This window comes from Gymnoscopelus microlampas (assembly GCF_963454915.1).
Source record: "Gymnoscopelus microlampas genome assembly, chromosome: 13".
NCBI classification, from domain to species: Eukaryota; Metazoa; Chordata; class Actinopteri; order Myctophiformes; family Myctophidae; genus Gymnoscopelus; species Gymnoscopelus microlampas.
Genome location: NC_139950.1, coordinates 27,382,826 through 27,403,904, shown reverse-complemented (window position 1 = coordinate 27,403,904; position 21,079 = coordinate 27,382,826). Strand labels below are relative to the sequence as shown.

At 42.0% G+C, this 21,079-nt stretch overlaps 1 protein-coding gene across 1 annotated transcript in view; it reads right to left on the bottom strand.

Moving 5' to 3' along the window:
- The window catches only part of slc24a3 (solute carrier family 24 member 3), an 85,574-nt gene extending 69,845 nt beyond the window's left edge, over positions 1-15,729 (bottom strand). Inside the window, exon 1 of the mRNA XM_084075890.1 lies at positions 15,240-15,729. Within this exon, the coding sequence (XP_083932016.1) occupies positions 15,240-15,459 (220 nt within the window). The 5' untranslated portion in view covers positions 15,460-15,729. The remainder of the gene's footprint in view (positions 1-15,239) is intronic.
- Positions 15,730-21,079: the final 5,350 nt, after the last annotated feature.

Sequence of the window (21,079 nt, the reverse complement as noted above, 5' to 3'; positions counted from 1 at the left end):
ATATTGGACGTTCAAAATGGCCACCATAAAATACATAATTTGTGATATCTTGGCTTCTAAACAACATAGAAAGTTAATTAAATATACTAATCCAATGTTTTCTGGGTCAAGGAATCCAATAGAGACCTAAAGGATTGTGCACAGGGACTTGCAGTAGCGCCACATAGGGGATGGCCAGTGAAATTCAGGTTTACTATGTTAAAAAATATATTTTCGTTAAAAAGTTTGGATTAGAAAAATATACACTTTTGGAATCTTCAGAGCATGAGGAATCCAAAAATCCTTGTTTGCATTTGCACAGATACCTGCATGGCCCACCATATTGTTCAATATGGACGACCTAAAATATATAGCCTAATTTGTGCTATCTTGGATTCTAGACAACCAACCTTAGTTAATATGTTTCCAGGTCAAGGAGTCCAATAAAGACCTCAATGTAGTTATTATATAAAAGCAAGAAAACAAATGTAAATGGAAAATATAGTCTTTATATTTGTGTAATATCAACACATCATTGACTTTATTACACCACAGGTTTACAGATGTAAAGAAATGGGTGAAAAACTCCATTGTTTCTGTTGTTTTCAAAGAGAAGAAAAGAAGAGGGCGGGGAGTAATAGAAAACATGTCAAGGATATACAAATGGCATAAACCAACAGATACAGTATGTACATGAGATTAGACATAAGGTGCAAGGTGGTGACACTTTGGTAGGTCTACACTAGCAGCAGGTATGTACATGAGATTACACATTAACTTGCAAAAACAGTATTGACAAGTTATAAGATTGAACTATATACAATAATATCATCTATCATTCTTTTATGGCCCTTCATCACTGTTAGGAGGGTCATTTTCAGCATTGCAGTCTGCGTCGTTTTCGCAGTCACTTCCAAACAAAGTTCTGTGCAAGTTGTGTCTCCTGCATGAACATCTCTGGGTTGTACAATGGGTTTTGCACTGACATCTGACCAACTCTACAATGGCCTGTGGTGCAGGAGGAACCTTTGTGGTAGTAGGTAGTATCTCACCATGGCTCCATGTTTGAGTGGGTCAAAAAGACTCTGCCACGTCACAGTGGCTTGGCACCACATCCTACTTTGATCATGCACAAGCACGTTCAATGTTCTCCTCAAGGGCACCAACGGTAGGAGGCAACTTGCTGCTTTATGACAGATGTTTGCAAAACAGATACCACCTTAGGTCAGGAATGTTTGTTATATGGATGCCCCTTGGGCAGTACATCATACAAAGTTGGCCAATGCATCATTCACCTCCTGTGTTAGGTCGCCTTCCTCTGTTAGTTTCTGTTAGTGGTCAGATGTCAGTGCAAAACCCATTGGACAACCCAGAGAAGGTCATGCAGGGGACACAACTTTGTTTGCACAGAACTTTGTTTGTGTGGAAGTGACTGCGAAAACGACACAGACTGTCTGTAATGCTGAAAATAACACCCCAGACAGTGATGACGAGCTGTAAAAGAATATTCCTGAATGATAGATCTAGTAGATATTGTATGTATATAGTTCAATCGTTCATACTGTTTTTGCACCTTAATGTCTAATATCATACCTGCTGCTAATGTAGACCTACCAAAGTGTCACCACCTTGCACCTTGTGGCTTTTTTCCCCCTAATTTTTATCGCTCGATTCTGTAACCCCTTTTTCACCCGGTGCCAATTAGCTAAGTGATCCTGGGCACTACACTCCCCCCACCAGCCTAGGGAGGCCAAGGCCGAGCTCATGCCTCCTTCAATGCATGAGAGCCAACTGACCTTCTTGTCACCTGACAGGGGGGAGTTTCCCTGGTTGGACGTAGCGTGTGGAAGGAACACGTTATTCCAACCAGTTCCCTTCCCCTCCATCAGGCGCCCCGGCTGACCAGGGGGAGGAAGTATAGTGACCAGGATTACTACATGTTTTTGTGAGGGTATTAACTACCCTAGGAGACACGGGAGAACATGCAAACTCCACACAGAGTAGGCCCTTTCGCCTTATGTCTAACCTCATGTACATACTGTATCTGTTGGTTTACGCCACTTGTATATCCTTGACATGTGTTCTATTACTGTTAGATCTCCTTGCTCTCCCTGACCCCCCCCCCCCTCTTCTTTTCTTTTCTTCTCTTTGAAAACAACAGAAACAAAGGGTTTTTCCACCCATTTCTTTACACCTGTAAACCTGTAAAGTCAATGATGTGTTGATACTACACAACTATAAACACTATGTTTTACATTTACATTTGTTTTCTTGCTTTTCTATAATCCTGAGAACTACATTGAGGTCTGTATTGGACTCCTTGACCTGGAAAATATATTTAATTAAGGTTGGTTGTCTAGAATCCAACGTAGCACAAATTAGACTATATATTTTATGTGGTCCATATTGAACATGCAATATGGCGGCCATGCAGGTATATGTGCAAATGCAAACAAGGATTTTTGGATTCCCCATGCTCGGAAGATTCCAAAAGTGTTATAGTTTTGCTAATCAAAAATTCGTAACAAAAGTATATTTTCTAACATAGTCAACCTGCATTTCCATGGCCATCCCCTAGGGGGCGCTGCTGCAAGTCCCTGTGCACTATCCTTTAGGTCTCTATTGGATTCCTTGGCCCAGAAAACATAGGATTAGCATATTTAATTAACTGTCTATGTCGTCTAGAAGCCACGGTAGCACAAATTATATATTTTATGGCGGCCATTTTGAACGTCCAATATGGCGGACATGCAGGTGTCTGTGCAAATGCAAACATAGATTTTTGGATTCCCCATGTTCTGAAGATAAAAAAAATGTATAGTTTTGCTAATCTCCACAAATTTTGAACGAAAGTATATTGTTTTACATAGTGAACCTGACTATCACCTTCTAGCTCTGTTTCTCTTTTGTACCACTTCCTATCTCCTATCTCTGACTCCCTGTCCCCCGTCTTCACACACACACACACACACACACACACACACACACACACACACACACACACACACACACACACACACACACACACACACACACACACACACACACACACACACACACACACACACACACACACACACACACACACACACACACTTTCACGAGTGCAGACATTTCAATTTCAGTGCAGAACGTGATTAATCTGAAGGTAGTTAAAAGGAGTAATGGTTTCCTTTTCCTTTTGCCCTGTTAAGTGCAGGTGAATACTGTGCTGATTGTGTTAGCATTGTTCTGCGGAACAAAAGGCGAACTGCAGGCTAATTGCTGTCTAACAAATCACACACTGAAATGAGATGAGAATCAACCTCAGCTGAAAGTGCACAGTGGATTTGAATGTCACACACTCCATATTGACAGATAAAATACTCTTGTGTAAGGGGAAGGCCTGGCATGCCCATACGGCCAATGGCTGCAATTACTGCATATCAACCTGATTCATATTTTCTTAACCAGTTAAACCCTATATACTTTGTTGACCAGGGAGACCGTGTTGTCCCCCACCAGTGATGTAGTCCCACCTTTGGGACATTCGATGATTGGTGAGTGCTGGATTGTCCCGAAAATTCAGAGCACTTTGGAGCATTGCTGTTTCAGAGCTCTGCACTCAGAGGCCCCTTTTCCACCAAAAGAACTTTAGTTTTAGAACTGGTTCTGTTCTAGATTCTTGGAACCTTGGTGCTTTCACGGAACCGGCCGCGAACCGGCCCGCGTTTCCACCAGTTTTAAGCAGAACCATTGTAATTGGGGGTGGCACAGCTGAATGGTTAGAGAGCCGGCCTGGGGAGCAGGAGTCCCCAGTTGCCCCAGGTTAAATTAAATAATAAACCAGTCGAAGTGTCCATTTCACGGGGGAAATGCAATCGTCAATGGCAGTTACAGTTTCCCTTTTCTTTTCTTTTTTTAATGATATGATTTTTCGCTTGCTCTTGCCATTGTTTATATCGCATTTGCACCTGTAGAATAGTGACACGTCCACTTTGGTTCCCAGTTTCAGGGCAAGAAAATACATATTTTTTGGTTCCAGTTCTAACTTTCAGGGTTCTGAACCAATTCATTTTCAGTGGAAACACTCTGACCTGGTTAAAATTAGGCTTGAAAAAAAGAACGGAACCAGTTCAACCCCGGTGAAAAAGGGGCCAGAGTGCACAATGACCACTCTGAGTGAAAAGCCAGGTTCAAAATGCTATGGTTGTAGCCTTTTTGGTACTAGTCTATAGACAGTCTTCAGCATGTATCTACAGTATGTGTAACAAAACAGATAATAATCATGTTATTACATGTCATTAACTAACGTTAATTAGATGGGGCTGGTGTCCTCCATTGGAGGGAATTGGGGTTCCCTATGTATGGTGCCCTAGTGGCACAAAGTCAGCATTACTGTGTGGTAGACGAACGCACGCACAATAGTCCCCAATCTACCTTTGTGGTGCAGGACAAAAATGTTTTGGAGCAGCTTGAAATTTTACCTCAAAATGCACTTATTTGTCAAAAATGTTATGCCTCTGGAATTAATATATTGCACTACAGCTTGGAACTGGAAAACATTAAACAGCTGGAAAAGTATACAATTGCTGGATTTTATTTGTAAATGGCTGGTTCAAGTTGAGAACAATTGTACCAACCAGTAGAATAGAAAACTATCAGCAGTCTGGATCTCCAGGACCAGAGCTGAGAAGAACCACTGCAGTAACCTATACAGCTCCTTGCAGAATAATTCACAATTGTGAAAACGTACATCTTTGAAACATCAGGCCTTCTGGGAGTCTGGTGAGACTCCTTCTCTACTGGTGCATAGGCAAGGGACTCCCTGTGTGTCTCTATGGTATGGCAGGATGAATGTAGAGAGGCAGTGAGAGGTATAGCAGGACTCAGCTAAGCTCATCAATCACAGGCTTAATGAGGTCCTTTATGGGATTGGTTCTATATATAGTAGGAATGTATGGTCAGCCATGATCTCACACACTAAACTCCGCTCCACAAACTAGCACATCCACAAGGGAAAATCTGCAGTGTTCATTTAACAGAGTAAAATGCATTTAAGCGTCAAAGTTAAATTAACATAGTGAATTTTGCTGTGCATGTGTCGTATCATGGTGTCCGTGTCGCATGGTTCAGGCCATGGTCATTGCAATCGTAATCGAATCGGGAGGCCAATGAAGATGCACACCTCTAAATAACTAAAGCTTGATTTATACTTAGTTGCACGCCGGAGTTCTGCTCTGGAAACGACATGCAACCAAGTATAAATCACAAAAAAGTTGAAGCATTGATGAAGAAAATATTGTCCGATCAGTACACAAGGATGTGCGAATCGTGGGACATTTCTGTTATTTTCCTGATGTTTTATGGTATCTTATCTTATTATAGTAACAGCTGATGGTAACTGACTAAAAGCTCTTAGATGAGATTCCCTGTAGCATCTATACTGTAGTTTGTGGCCTGACATCAACCCTATGTATTGCATTCTAATCTCTTATATCATGTATTATATTAACCACTTAAACCCTCTAGTCTTAGAGAACCGGACTTGAGTTACAACTGTACTTTGAGCGCTTGTTTCTGTCTACACCAAATCTCTTTGCAAAAAATAGCCGATCTAAAAGCTCACAATTGTGAGCTGCTGTAGATCTGCTAGTTTTGGCGAATGTTCCCCTCGGAATATGGATGCTGGGGTTCAAGTGGTTAAACCTTGCTAATTATTGATCAGATCGAGACTTCAGTGTATTCCTGATTTATTTAGCACAGACCATGTCCTTGTGGCTCAGCATGTCAGACCATCACAGCGTTTCATGAAATGCAACGGAGACCCGACTCACTGGTTGAGAACCTCTGTGCTGTAGAGAGCGATTTCGATTAATCGAACAATCGAGAAGTGTATTTTCTTTGATATTTCGTTACATTTTTTGTATCAAGGAATTGACGCTGAAAAATACGAAAAGACTTTCCATAATGTCCTAAAATAGCAGATCTCCAATAGCAGATCTCCAAGTTCACAACCCAAGAAAAAATAACTATTTAAATGTATCCCCCCAAAATCTATTATTTTCTATAATCAATTAAATAGATTAGTTCGATTAACTGTTGCACGACTAATGGTGACCGTAGAGACATGAATTGCACATCGAGAGCATTTCAAGAGTCTAAAGAGGAGAGGAGAGCACAGCGAAAGATTGTGGGCTTTATACAACTGTCACACTCTTCCTCTGGGACAAATCCCTCTCATTCATCCGTCTCTCCGAGCCCAGAGAGCATCCCAGAATACACACAGTGGCTGCTAAAACAGGCTCTGGGCCCAGTGATGAATTAGTCGGGTGTATTTGGGGGTGAAAGAGGAGAGAGAGAGAGAGAGAGAGAGAGAGAGAGAGAGAGAGAGAGAGAGAGAGAGAGAGAGAGAGAGAGAGAGAGAGAGAGTATGGGGAAGGAGGGCAAAAGGGGGGGGGGGCAGGCAGAGGCGAGTGATTGGGAGAGAGGGGGCCTGAGAAATGGAGAGAGCGAGTGTTAGAAAGGCAAAGAGAGAAAACTATGTGCTAATGCTTAATCACAGCTAAATCTAACACAGACCAAACTCACTGACCCATAGTCTGCTCTATGCATCCATCATAACACACCTCAGTGTGTGTGTGTGTGTGTGTGTGTGTGTGTGTGTGTGTGTGTGTGTGTGTGTGTGTGTGTGTGTGTGTGTGTGTGTGTGTGTGTGTGTGTGTGTATGTGTGCGTGTGCGTGTGTGCGTATGGGTGCGCGCGTGTGTGTGTGTATCCAGGTGATTTGATAATGTACCTATGGCTCCTGGGGATACTAACCCTAATAAAAGCTGTGGTTAACAGACTGGGGACAACGGACATGCACAAAGACATAACACATACAAAGACGCCGTAGACGACCATTTCGACAGGAAGAGAGGCACATTTTCTTCAGAGTTCTTTTTCCATGAACCACAGTACATTCACTTCATTCTCATCCCTGATTTGTACTTTGTCGAGCAATGGCGTCGCACATAGCCGAACATAGCTCATCTACAAGCTTACAACACATTGCATCTGCTATCTTTGGCATGCAACACAAAGTAAATCAGCCTTCAAAGACAGTGTGATTTCACTGAGCTATGATGAGTCAAATAAGCTAACTATCGGTCCACTTGCATTAAGATGACAAACTACAATGCTGGCATCGGGGTCATGTACTAACTCGACATACAATAATAAACTATGGAATGCTATGCTACACTACAATATGCTATTCTACACTACTCTACTATTAAACACAACTACACTCGACTAACTATATTTCACTCATTTAACTATGAGTATTAATTTAAATTAGTGTAATTTAACTATGAGTGTTAATTTGCTGTGATATGGATTAGGGTGAAGTAAGTTATAAGGCACTGTGGAATTCACATCCAACCTGTCACACTGACTTTACAATGAACATTATGTAAGCCACTTGTTTGTGTGTGTGAGAGATAGAGATAGAGATAGAGATAGAGATAGAGAGAGAGAGAGAGAGAGAGAGAGAGAGAGAGAGAGAGAGAGAGAGAGAGAGAGAGAGAGAGCTTGTGAGATTCAGTGTAAAAACATTCTGTATCTGGTCCACTGTGGATAGATTGTTCATTATTTATGTCAGTGTTAAATAAAACATGGCTAGAGAACTCAGAGGAATCAACAGGACTTCAATCATAACCTCATTAGCTGTCAGAAGCATGCGCGCGTGCGTGTGTGCGTGTGTGCATGCGTGTGTGTGTGTGTGTGTGTGTGTGTGTGTGTGTGTGTGTGTGTGTGTGTGTGTGTGTGTGTGTGTGTGTGTGTGTGTGTGTGTGTGTGTGTGTGTGTGTGTGTGTGTGTGAGACTTAATGTACGTGTACAGTCTGTACACACACTGAAGCATGTTTGTGTACTGTACCTGTGTGTGCATGTATGCATGCAAGTACAGTACAGATGTGTGTCAGTTGTGTACACAGTATGTGTATAGATGTGTGTGTGCATGCATGCGTGCGTGTGTGTACGTGCATGTGTGCCTGTGATCAGAAAGCTGTGAGGTTGCATTGCAGCAGAAGAGACAATGACAGCCTCATCACACTATATCTGTCACATAATCATTAGCCAATACCAAGTCCATAAAAGTTAGCCTCAATATTGTATGAGTGTTGCATCTCTAGAAGCCCCAAGATAACTTCTGACTGAAGCATTTGCTCTAGCAAGGTTTAGCTACTACACAATACACACATACCATACCAATGCAATGACATTGATTAGAGCCTGCATTCAACTTGTATTTGGGAACAACGACTTGATTTAGTCACCCCGATGCCGCAGCGCGTACTGTAGTAGACCTACTACTGTACAGTTTTTAACTTGTTTTGCCATGTATTAGCCAATAGCCATTATAATAAAGGCTTTAAAAATGTCCAACTATTGTTAGTTTCTTATTCTTAGTTGCTATTCTTTTTGTTCTTCAATTCAAAAACTTCATAAACAAAGTGTAATATAAATTAAAATATAGGTTTTGAGCACCCACAAGACACAATGTATCACAAATATATTGAGAATATATATATATTCCCAAATACATAGCCTAAATATTTTTCAGTGAGAATGTTTATTTTCAGTGAAGGATTAATACAATTCTTGCCAACGTAGAGTGCCTTTGAGTTTGAAACAGCAGTTCCCCAAAACAGCAAAAATCTCACACAAATCTCACAATAATAATGAGTTAGTCATTAATCACGGCAGAAACGTCTCTAACTAAAACACAAAGTCACACCTATGCAGAACCAGCCACTATCGTTTCCAGAGATACTGTATATCATAGAGAGAATACAAGCATTGTTAGGAGTCAACAATAACACTCAGCCATCCATCAAACCAGTATGGATTTCCTGGCTGTCAGCCAGTCTACAACACAACCTGCTCTACTAATAAACAGCTCCCTGGCCAATTATGACAGAGAGGGGGAGAAAAATAGATGAACGGGGAGAGAAAGAGAGTGAGATAATGTGACAGAGATGGAGAGAGGACAGATGAAACATGAGAGAATACAATACCACAAGAGTTTCAGAGAACAGATGAGACGCAGAAGGAAAATGGGGAGAGACATGACACTGATAGAGAGTAAGGACAAAGGGAGAAAAAGAGGGATCTACGTATATACATTCCACTTGCCTCAGCAGGCTATTTCTACCTTACCTGTACCTCATTTCTCTCTCTCTCTACTGGCACACATGCACGCACGCAAGCATTTGAGCTGTCACTTCAACAAAAAATCATCTTGGATATTCAGAGCAGAATTGTAGACAGTCAAATTTCAAGACTAAAAGTAGGCACTCATTTGTATTGCATGTTTTACTGTTTGGATTCCACACAAAGAATGTACATTTCATAATGTTGAGTCTGGTTTATTGTAGGATAAAGTTAAACCAAAAATGGACTATGCAACTTTAACAATGTAGATCCTCCTTATCTTCTAGATTGAGCGATTTTTTTGCATAATAATGCATTACTGTATGTGGTGATATTTTTTGCATAATGCATTATGTAAAAGAAAGGTCTCTCTCCAATGTAGATGAGCCCTATTAGCGGCATGGGTGCATTAATGCATGGGCTTACCAGGGCTTAAGCCTCGGGCCTCATGAGACATGAGCTTAATTTTCTTTTTTAAATATACATTTTAATATATTACATATTTACCCTGCCACTTTAACAGCCCAGGGAAGTCACAGTTTCCCATGTGTAGCTGTTATCAGAGCACTGTTGTGTAAACAACAAATCATATCCACATTTTTTGATTCTTCAAATCATTGATCGGTTTCACATGAGAAAGCTATGTTCTTTATACAATTGATATAACAGCCTTTCTCTGTAAGTGGAATTCTGCATTTTCATATTGATTTAGATAAAAAGAAAACAAACAAAAGAAACTAGAAAAGTGTGCTCCTCTGAGCGCAGGTCTCCGCCAGGCCTGGTTGCCGACCCAGGCCTACCTTGTGTCAGTCATCGGGTGCAACTGTCAGGACACAAGGAAGCTGCAGGGGGAAACGAGTCTGTGTGAGAGCGGAAAAAGTGCGTTTGGAAGAAAACCCAAAGTGGCATAAAATGTTGTGGGTGGAAAAGGGCGTGGCATATGGGAGAGTTGTGTCATGATCCAAGGAATCCAGGGAAAACAGTCAAAAATGTTTTGACTGTACAACCTATGATTCATGAGTTATAGGTCAAAAAGTGACAGGCACACAAACACAGACGGACGGGCGGACCAACCGGAGCAAAAACATAGTCTCTGGCCTTCGGCCGTTGGGCCTGGTGGAGACAAAGATTATGTGAATCTCTATCCGGGAGGGGGCTCCAAAAGTTCAGTAGCTCCCAGACTAAAGTAACATTTTAAGGCTGAAAAAACTGAAATCTCACTTTAAGGTGTGAAAAGGAAGTCTTGTTGCTTTTACACAGTAACTCTCCACCAGAACAGTCTATCATGTCATTCCCACAAACATCACATGCTGCGAACAAGAGCCAAACCGTCTGTGTCTGCAAGGACATAGGAAACCCCAATGTCGCCATATCCTGGGACTGTGCAGAGCAGAGACTGCTGCCCAAACGTCATCATGCCTGTCCTGCCTCCTGACAATTTCACAAACACCAGTATTAAGCACGACAGGTCAGCGGTTATCTAGATTCTTGGTCCATGGCAGTTGCAATAGCATTGTTTAATCTAAGTGACTATGCCATTATCTGCTTTGACAGTGACAGTATTTCCCTCCACCTCAATCCTCCTGACTCTTAACACTCTAAGGGCAACGGTTCATTTCCTTTCCCTTAAGAGTGGTGTTAAAAGGCTCATCTTACAAATACTATCTGATACCGTGCCAACAGTTAAAACTGTTATGCAATATTATGCCGTTATTATAATACATAGAGACATAGAGTATAATCTTGTGAAATGTTTGTTTAGTCATTCAATCGTTGTGCTCTACGTATTTATATTCACTTGCCTGTTTTCGCATTTATATTCACTTTTTTGTTTCGTTTTTTCTCATTGGATATACTTGTCATTGTTGTTTGCATTTATCTCTTTGAAATGTGCTGTTTCTGAAGAATTAGTATTTTAAATAAAGTAGTATTTGATAATGTCCATGTTCCTTTACATTGCTGTGTTGCGAATTACCGACAAGACAGCAAACCGGAAGGTAATAGCTTTAATAAGTCATACCCATATCAGTGGATGAGGAGGCAATGGTGAAGGATGATGGATGGATGGATGGATGGATGGATGGATGGGTGGATGGAAAGAAAAACGGGTGTTTTGCTTGCTCAGCCTGACCTGAATTAGGCACAAGTTCTCACATCATACACTGTGTGTGTATCTGAGATGTGTGTGTATGTCTATGATTAGGTGTACAGGTGTGTGTGTGCGTGTGTGTTCAATTTTATAGTGCTCCAGTTCCTGCTCATTTCTTTGTGTCATCACTTCCAATTAGATTATTCTGTATCCTGTACGGGCTCCTTCCGATAGAATTGGTATCCCGACCTAAAAATGCATTTTCTATTCACTAAAGATCTGGAGAGACGGGGAGACCCCTGTTATTGAACAAACACTTTAGCAATGATTGCTGTCAGAGTTTAGAGCCATTTAACACTTATTTTAACAAATGAAAATCCCTTATTAAGTCAATGTAAAGACGCAACATCAAGAAAATGGCGTGAGTTGAAAAATGAGTCTGACTCCTTCCTATAACTTCCTCTCCTCTAACCTAACCTCCTGAGGGCCATGGGGGGAGAACAGAGAGGGGAACCAGGGATTGGGGCTATACTATTATGTTATATAACACATCATCTGGGGTCTAATGTTATTTAGCTGCTGTACCAGTACCCAAACCCTCAGCCCATAACACTAACTATTGTCTGGCTGGTATCCTCTCTCTCTCTCTCTCTCTCCCCTCTCTCTTCTCTCCTTCCTCCTCTCTCCCTCTCTCTCTCTCTCTCTCTCTCTCTCTCTCTCTCCCTCTCCTCTCTCTCTCCTCTCTCTTCTCTCTCTCTCTCTCTCTCTCCTCTCTCTCTCTCTCTCTCTCTCTCTCTCTCTCTCTCTCTCTCTCTCTCTCTCTCTCTCTCTCTCTCTCTCTCTCTCTCTCTCTCTCTCTCTCTCTCTCTCTCTCTCGTGCGCGCGCGTACACACACACACACACACACCATGCATACTGTACATCATTTAGTTTTTTCTTTCTTAGTCACAGATGGATAATAGGGCTCAGAGATGGTAATACTTGCAGATAATAGCAGCAGCGACATGCGTTTGCTCATATGGGTGGTAATCCTAGATATGACTCTATACAGCTTTTGTCCTTCATCTGACTGCCAGGATGCTTTGTTTCCGAGAGATGAGATGGATGGATGGATGGAGGGATGGAGAAAAAAAAATAACGACAGATGGAAAACAATGGGAGATAACAAGAGGATGTAGGAGAGAGCAGAGAGGTGCGTGCGTACACACACGTGTCAGCACACGGGAACCCGCTGGGGAAGCAGAGACATGAGAGAATACACAAATGCACACGTGTGCTGATGTGCGTGGGTGTGGGTGTGTGTGGGTGTGTGTGTGTGTGTGTGTGTGTGTGTGTGTGTGTGTGTGTGTGTGTGTGTGTGTGTGTGTGTGTGTGTGTGTGTGTGTGTGTGTGTGTGTATTGGAGATTCCTTGCATGAATTTCTGAAAGCCTCACAACTCCTCTGGCTAGGGGCTATTCTCATATCTGGCGTTAAATTGGTGTTTCCCATGTGGAGGACCTTGGTGACGTGACTTCAGTCCTTTAGATCAAACCCCGTCTCAGGTTAGGTCTATCTCCACAGGTGGACTGGTCAACTTTGGGTGGAGTCTGGAGTGCTAGCGCTACAATACTCATCAAAAGGAAATTACAGGAAATCAACATTTTGCTCAACTAGAGACTGAGGACAATCTCCAAGCTTTCTTAGCTAAAACCAGTTGTAAACCGTTAGAGTTGCACTCCATAGTATAGCGCCAATGTAAAGTCTTTAGGGCAGTCCTTCATATTGGGATGGGGAAAGGATTGGTTCCAAAGCAGTAGGTGTAGGTTTGTTAGCGGCCTTCTTGCCGCTGGTCAAGCAACTACCTTGCATTTAGATTAGATGTCCCCAGGCGTATCGGTAAGTGAAGATCTTCATCGTCTGGCATCGCGAGACTAATACATCCGTACAAATACATCCAGTAGTAACAGCTTTGTATGCAAGCATATTCAGTATATCCATCTTTCTTCTTCTTATCATTTCATTTCGTTTTTTTCCCTTAATAATGTGCAGCCCTGGATGCTAAGCTTATCACATCTTTTTTTAATTTTCTCCCCAATTTAGTCATTACAATTACCCCCCATGTAGTTTGTGTCACTGCCAACCCCAGCTGTTGGTCTGGGGAGGGTATAGACAACCACAAGTCTTCTCCGATATACATGGAGTCACCAACCACTTGTTCCCCTGACAATGAGGAGTTTCACTCGGAGGGCATAACCCATGCGGAGGAACACGCTATCCTTCCCTGTTCCACATCCTCAAACAGTTCCCCCGACCAACCTGTAGTAGTCACTATACAGACAGCGTATGCCCTCCCCTGCACTTCCCACCCAAATGGTGCCAATTATGTTTGTTGTGTTTGTTGCACCCAACCAAGCAGGAGGCACCGTGAAGGAATCGAACTCCAGTCTCCACGTGGTGGGCAGGAACTTTACCCCTGCGCCACTGAAAATAGTAATACATTCTATTGATTGGTCTATGGCTATATCTCAAAGGTCTTCATTTACATAGTGCTCCTATAAAGCACTTGAGATTCATTATTATTTATACTGGGCCAGAAATGCTTCAGCCTGATCTGAATGAGATGCTCCATAGGCAAAGAGCTGGAAAGAAGAGAATCCTAGGGATTTTATCGGTGCACAGGGATGATATTGGATAAGCTTGGAGATGGTGTAGCACATAAATTTGTTCAACAAAGTTATTTATAAATAACTTAAGAAAAACAACAGAAACAGAAGAATCCAACTTGGTTTAACATTATATACACTGTCTAAAATGCACCTGACCCTGCACCCTGTAGTGATTATCTGATCATTCAAATTATTGATTCATGTGCTGAGCTTGTTGGCACTTGACAGAGCAATCTGGACTTGTGGATAAGATATATTTTTTCTATCCTATCCTATGTGTACAATCCCTCAGCCAAATGTATGCTACTTGAAACACACGTAGACATGTGAACCTATGAGCCTACTATCAGATTTTCTTTTAACCTTAATGCGTTGCCAGACTGATCATACAGTCAATAAAACACACAACTGTACCACTGTTATCAACTGGTCAATAGCTCAACATTACAGTGAAGTGGTCTAATTCCAGCAACGCAGAGCAACAGACATGCAGCTACCAGTTCCAGAGGATTATTGGATACAGATGTTGGGCTGCATAAACCCAGGAAAGGCATGTTTGTTCTGAACAATGAACGTGAGGTTCCGAGCTGACACTCGACTGTGACTTATGTATCCGCCGAATAACGTTAAAACATGTCAAAAATGTTAATAGGATGTTAAGCCCAACTCGAGGGAAATACAGCACACAGCCACCACCACCATGCCCCAGTTGTTTGTTTGTTTGTTTGTTTGTTTGTTCATAGGGGGAACATTTTTAAACGGTATTTTTCTCAAGTAAATAACCTACTAAAACTTGGGAAATATTACACCAAACACTCAGAGAGACAGAGAGAGAAGTAGCCAGAACACGTTACAAGCAGCGTGCTGGAGAGGCTATCAGAACCAGGAAGAGCAAACATGAACATCATGAACAACAATGTATCATCAGACAGTGAAATAATAAGATGCGTATCGAACCAGCTATGTGTTTACATCAGTGGTTCCCAAACTTTTTAGCTGAGACCCAAAATACATTTTTGATGTCTCCCCGGGCACCCAAACTAGTGAAAATAGCAGATCTACAAGGCAAGCTCACGACCCAACTATTTTCACTATACTTCTTAAACATTTGTTTTCTAATTAATAGCATTTCTTGGATTTAAAAAAATGTATTTATTACATTATTTAGAAAATAATTTTGTTTGTTTTTAATTCATGAAGATTTTAGCTTTTTTTTTTTTCTTTATATGAAAATAAAATCTAGGAAACAAAAAATTAAGGGATATTTACTCGCGAGTCGCGACCAACAAGTGGGTCCCGAACCAGTGTTTGGGAACCAGTGGTTTACAATGAACGTGTCCTCTCTCACCTGCTGCTCGTTGCAGAGACTGGAGCCCAGCCACCAGACCCAGCAGGACCCCGACGAAGCACACCTGGACCAAGAACCACTCGTGTCTCTTCCTCCGCCTGGCTTTATTGCTCTTCCTCTTGGTCAGCATCGTTCCTCCCAGAGACACGACGGCCGTCCCCGGCGTCCTTCGCACGGCCACGCCGTCCGTAGCGACGCCCCCCTCGGCGAGCGTTCCCATCGAATCCCCGGTGAGGTACCGTACGTACCGGGGGTCGAGAGAAAGATTAGGGGAAGAGAGGAGGAATGTGAGTGTTTTTTTTCGGGGGTGGTGTTAAGTTAAAACGGTTGAAATAAGTGTTTTTGTCTGTCAACGGGTCTCCTTCTTCCCCTCCCGTCGTTTGGAGAAATGCAGGGCCCTGTCTGTCGGCTAAATAATGACCACAGAGCGGTGTGGATGTTGGGAGAGTGCGGGGAGCTCCATGGATGCGTCCGTTAGCCCCGGTGCCAGCAGTTCTCTACAGAAGGAGCCGACGATGTAGTGCTGTGTGTGTGTGTGTGTGTGTGCGGAGCTGACAGAACGAGAGAGAGAGGAGGAGGAAGAGGAGGAGGAGGAGGAGAGAGAGAGAGAGAGAGAGAGAGAGAGAGAGAGAGAGAGAGAGAGAGAGAGAGAGAGAGAGAGAGAGAGAGAGAGAGAGAGAGAGAGAGAGAGAGAGAGAGAGAGAGCGAGAGAGATGGGTGGGTGGGTCACAGGAAGAGGGGAGGGTGATTTGTATTGTTTTACTCATAATAATGATTGTATTATTATTATTTAACAAGAATTACACTAAGCCTAAAGAAAACGTGATAGGACTATCTTTAAAAAAAAAACTATTTAGGGCTACAGGTACAAAAGAAGTGAATGTCTTAAAATAAATTCAGCTCCATCTTTCATTTCCCTCTGCACTACTCAGAAACATCAGGGCTGTACCTCATTGATTCTTTACATATAGACTATTAATATGGCTTACAAACAACGTGTGCATGTATCCGCTACTTGGACTCATCACATTTCCTTACATAAAATGTACATCTTCGTCTGGCCTGTCATAAGATTACATTTAAAAGTTGATTAGTTGAAACTACCCTATGATGACCCTAACCAATTAAACCAAAAATAAACCTGCCCGACCTGAACAAAAAAATACCCTCTTCCAACATTAAAAAAATCAAGTGATGTGTATATTGTGTAGATACATGTGTATATTTGTGTGTGTGTGTGTGTGTGTGTGTGTGTGTGTGTGTGTGTGTGTGTGTGCTTGTGCGTCCGTGTGCACATGTGAGCGTGCACTGCACACGTGCATGCCTGTGTGAAAAGAGAGCAGGCGAGCAAATGACAGAGAGAGAGAAAGAGAGATTGAGCAAGTGGTTTTAGAAAGAAAGAAACCAGAGACAGAGGTTAAATCATATTAAAACATGTAGCTGTTGAACAATGTGAGTCAGAGTTTCAGGATGCAGAGCAGGCCAGCCTCAGCCAAATGGGCCAATTTCCCAATTTTTATGTTTAGCATTAAATGTTTAACATTATTTAAAACAATCCAAAATGAGTGGCATGAATCATTTATTTAGACTGCATATTAAGCAGTGTCTACTATACTTCTGGTTCCTTGGTCGGAGAACAAGTGAAGATTATCAGCAATATCTGGACTGGACATATCATGTCCAAGTTGATATGAGTTCTCCCTCGCTTTAAATCGATATGCCATCGTCCCCTTTGTCATGTTTTCTTGTTTTGTCTTCTAGACAGCACTCAATAAGCTGCCAGTCCCTGATCAATGAGCTCCATTGATTTGCGTTGTGGATTTAGAGGTGCATCACATCCCTGGTTATGAGAAGAGAACATAGAGTACAGAAGTCCTGACGTCACTCGTTCATCCCCAGGTTCGTAAAGTAATTTTCGCTATGGAGAATAACATTGGGTCATCATAGAATTGTCTCATATAAGAATTGTGGTCCAAAAATAAACAAACTGTTTCGGCGATATATATTGTTAGGGAGGAGGTTCTGTATCGTTTATGATAGTCAGTCACTTATATTTGATACAGTCTGTTTCTGGCGAAAATTTAGCTAATTCGGCGGAAGTAACATTATCGTTTTCTCACTGTCAGTTGATGCTTCATATCCATAAGAGTAAAACCGCCGGGATCATTTGTTTATTTTTGGAATACAGTTCTTATTTGACACGATTTTACAATATACTGTAGGCTATAATGATGCTTTGGTGGTAAAAGGCCCTTTGAGGCATGGTTGACTGTGGATGATTAATTATGACATTGGGCACATATACAGGTAATTCATCTTAAATAATATTCTTCATCATCATCATCAGAGAATAATAATGATGTCCTACACTTCGAACACACACACACACACACACACACACGCACACAGAAACGTGCACTCATAAACACGTGCTCATGCACATACGCCATACTGTACAGTATATGTACACGGTTGCACACATACACAGGCACACATGAGCTTACACACACAACAGCCACTCCAACTAATGGGGGTCAAAAATCATGCCCTCTGAACTTTTGAGTTCCGCAACATCAGGGCTACAGGGATTGTTAAATTTATATATATATATTGTGTGTGTGTGTGTGTGTGTGTGTGTGTGTGTGTGTGTGTGTGTGTGTGTGTGTGTGTGTGTGTGTGTGTGTGTGTGTGTGTGTGTGCGCGCGTGCGTGCGTGCGTGCGTGCGTGCGTGCATGTGTTTATATATACATATATAAATTATATATATCTTTGTGTGTGTCTATGTGTGTACATATACTTTTTGTTTTTTTGTTGGTCACCATTAAAGAACAAAAATATGTATACCATAATGAAGGACTTTCATGAGGCAGAAATTAGGACAAATCATGCAGCAGGGAGGCAACCTTAGTCTGCTGCTCTGCTCTATCAGTATTTGAGTCCCAGATCAAAATGTTAATCAGTACCTGGCAGTAGACTCTGTGTACACTCTTAACTGTAGACCATTTTGCTTAATCTGTGTGTTGGACAAAATAGAACACATATTTGTCTCTATATACAACAAGTTCGAAATAGTGCTTAATCCGTTTTAGAACAAAGTTGTTGTTGAAACAAATGTGAGGATAGAATGATAACCCAGGGACTTTAAAAAAAGTGGTTTTATTTGTTTTAAGTATCTTGGCATTTTGCAGCATGAAATTGTCTTCAACGAGACTGACTAGATAGCTATCATTTGAGAACATTTGTACAGTGCCCCAGAAGTGAAATAGTGTTGTTTATTTTTTGTACAATAGTGTTGAAAGGGCACTGTATTTCATTGCATACAATTCCATTAGGAGCCACTTGGTGGAAGCAGAGGTCATATGAATCTTTTGAAGGAAATGATTATGCTAATAAATTGCTCTGGCATTGGCAGGACAATAGTCCTTTTTATTGGCATAAAGTATGCGTGTGTATTTAAAGGGGTTCTTTCTAGGCAACTTCAGAGATCAAAAAAATAAATACAAATGTTGTCAAACACCGCCCCTCCACTCCACTCCACTCCACCCCCCCCCTCCTCATCAGCAGTTAGTTTCCCCGACCACCAGGCAAGTGACGCAGGGGGCCATGCCGAAAATAGGTTGCTTTATTCGGATACAATGCGTGTCACTGCCCGCCCTGCCGGTTCTCTGAATTTTTATTTTTAAATAGGCTCTGTCATGATTAATTGACCACATATATGAAGTTAAACAACTAAACTCTATCCGAACGATATCTTATAAGTAAATTCCGTGCCTCAAAATAGAAGTTTGAGAGCTTTTTGAAGTTTTAAAACAGCAGAGAAAATAGCGGTCAGAAAGATGGCTGCCGCTCGTTTTTACGTCAGGTGCACTCGGTTCCATTCGGTTTCACTCTAACTCGCCAGTTCACACGGACATGGACGTGCACGGACGCGCACACACGCACATGCACTTCATTTCATTTACGTCCCGGATACTCTGATGTCAAAACATAAATAGTAGGGAAAATACGGATTTCAGAAAGAGGACTGTGTTTCAATTCAGGAAAACACCCCAGCATCATTATATAGTGGCTGATAGAGGGGGAAACGTACAATACGTTTTAAAGACTTGAGCAGGATGTAGACAGCATGTCCATTATCCGCATCTTAAAATCTGGCAATGAGATTATGTGATACAGTTCTGTTTGCAATTCATTCCAAGTACAAGGTCCTTGATATAACAAGCAGATCGTGCCTGCTTTAGTTCAAACAGCAGGCACTTTACCATAACATTTATGTACTCAGCTTACCCAGGACAGCCTTATAAATAAAAATGCACCATTGTTCAATTCTTTGCAGTGCAAGGGATGGCCAATAAACCAAACTATACAGAACACAGTGATGGCTCCTATAAGTAGAATTTGTAATACTAGGCCGTTGCCCGTTGGCACCGGCCTACTCAGGAGCGATGCGAGTCTGGAACGATTTAATGTACTTTCTACCCATTGTACCTGTTGTCAGAGTACTCGGCGCCCACTACCATACAACAAATCGGCTAAATATGGAGATACAGGGATTCCTGATGCCATCAAAATGCAAAGCTTGGCCAATCTGTGAAGCCGATGGATTGGGTTGGCCAATCAGGGAAGCCAATGCCTACAACCACCCCACTCACACATGCACACAGATTCAGTGCATCTTGATTCAATAGAAAGTCAAAAAAGGGCGCTCCTCGGAGCGTAGATCTCCGCCAGTGATTTTATAGGGGAGCCATCTGATCCCAGCCCTTATTTTCATTTAATTTTTTACTTTTACTTAAAAGATTGAATTCATGTTTCTTTTCTTTTTTGTCTAGCAGTTTGTGTTTTTCCATCATTATAAAAGTAAATCTATATGTGGTGGCCCCTATCGGTGAAAGTGCAATTGCTTTTGGCTCTGCATTGTTTAGAGAGGCCCTTCAATGTGTGATAAAAATGTTGGGCAGATCGGCCCCACATTTCCTATGAGGGCTTGAAAACACCAACATAAATATTATGTTTTCACCCCTGTTCCCCTGTTCCCTTGGTCCTCTGTTCGTCAGTTTGTCAGTCCGTCTGTGCTTTTCAACAGCTTTTCAACAGCTTTTCCTTTGCACACACAATCCCAGTAGGCCAAAAAGCCTATACCCCAAATTCTTGAAATCAACAAGAACCAACCTCATGGTGGCAGTTCCCGTTTTGGTTTATAACTCTTAAACCGTAACTTACAGTCAAATAAGATGTTTTCCCCCTTCGTTGAGGTGTTCAATGATGTCATCGCAGGATAGAGAGAGAAGCTGGCATCTCATAATTCCCTGTGATACAACAGAGTGTGGCATTAACGAATGAGCTCCCAGATTACACTCATAGACCCTTGGCCATGACACACACACACACACACACACACACACACACACACACACACACACACACACACACACACACACACACACACACACACACACACACACACACACACACACACACACACACACACACACACACACACACACACACACACATTCCTTCATGGCGGATTGGGCATAATCCGCATCCTGAGCATGACAGCAACTGATTTGAGACAATGGCATATCCAGTGCGCTGGATTAAAGAAGCAGGGGGTGGGGTTTAAAGTCTCTCCATCCTTGAGGAAAATCTGCCCATGCCGGCTCGGGAGTGCAGAACATATTTACACATCTTCTTCACACATCCACTCTATTTTCATAAAGGAGAGTTTACCAGTCTACTCCACTCCACACGGTAGGAAAGCTGGGAGGGAATTACTGTAGGAGAGAACGAGAGCTGAGAAAAAAACAGTGTAGGGGTGACAGACAGTAGGAAAGGTG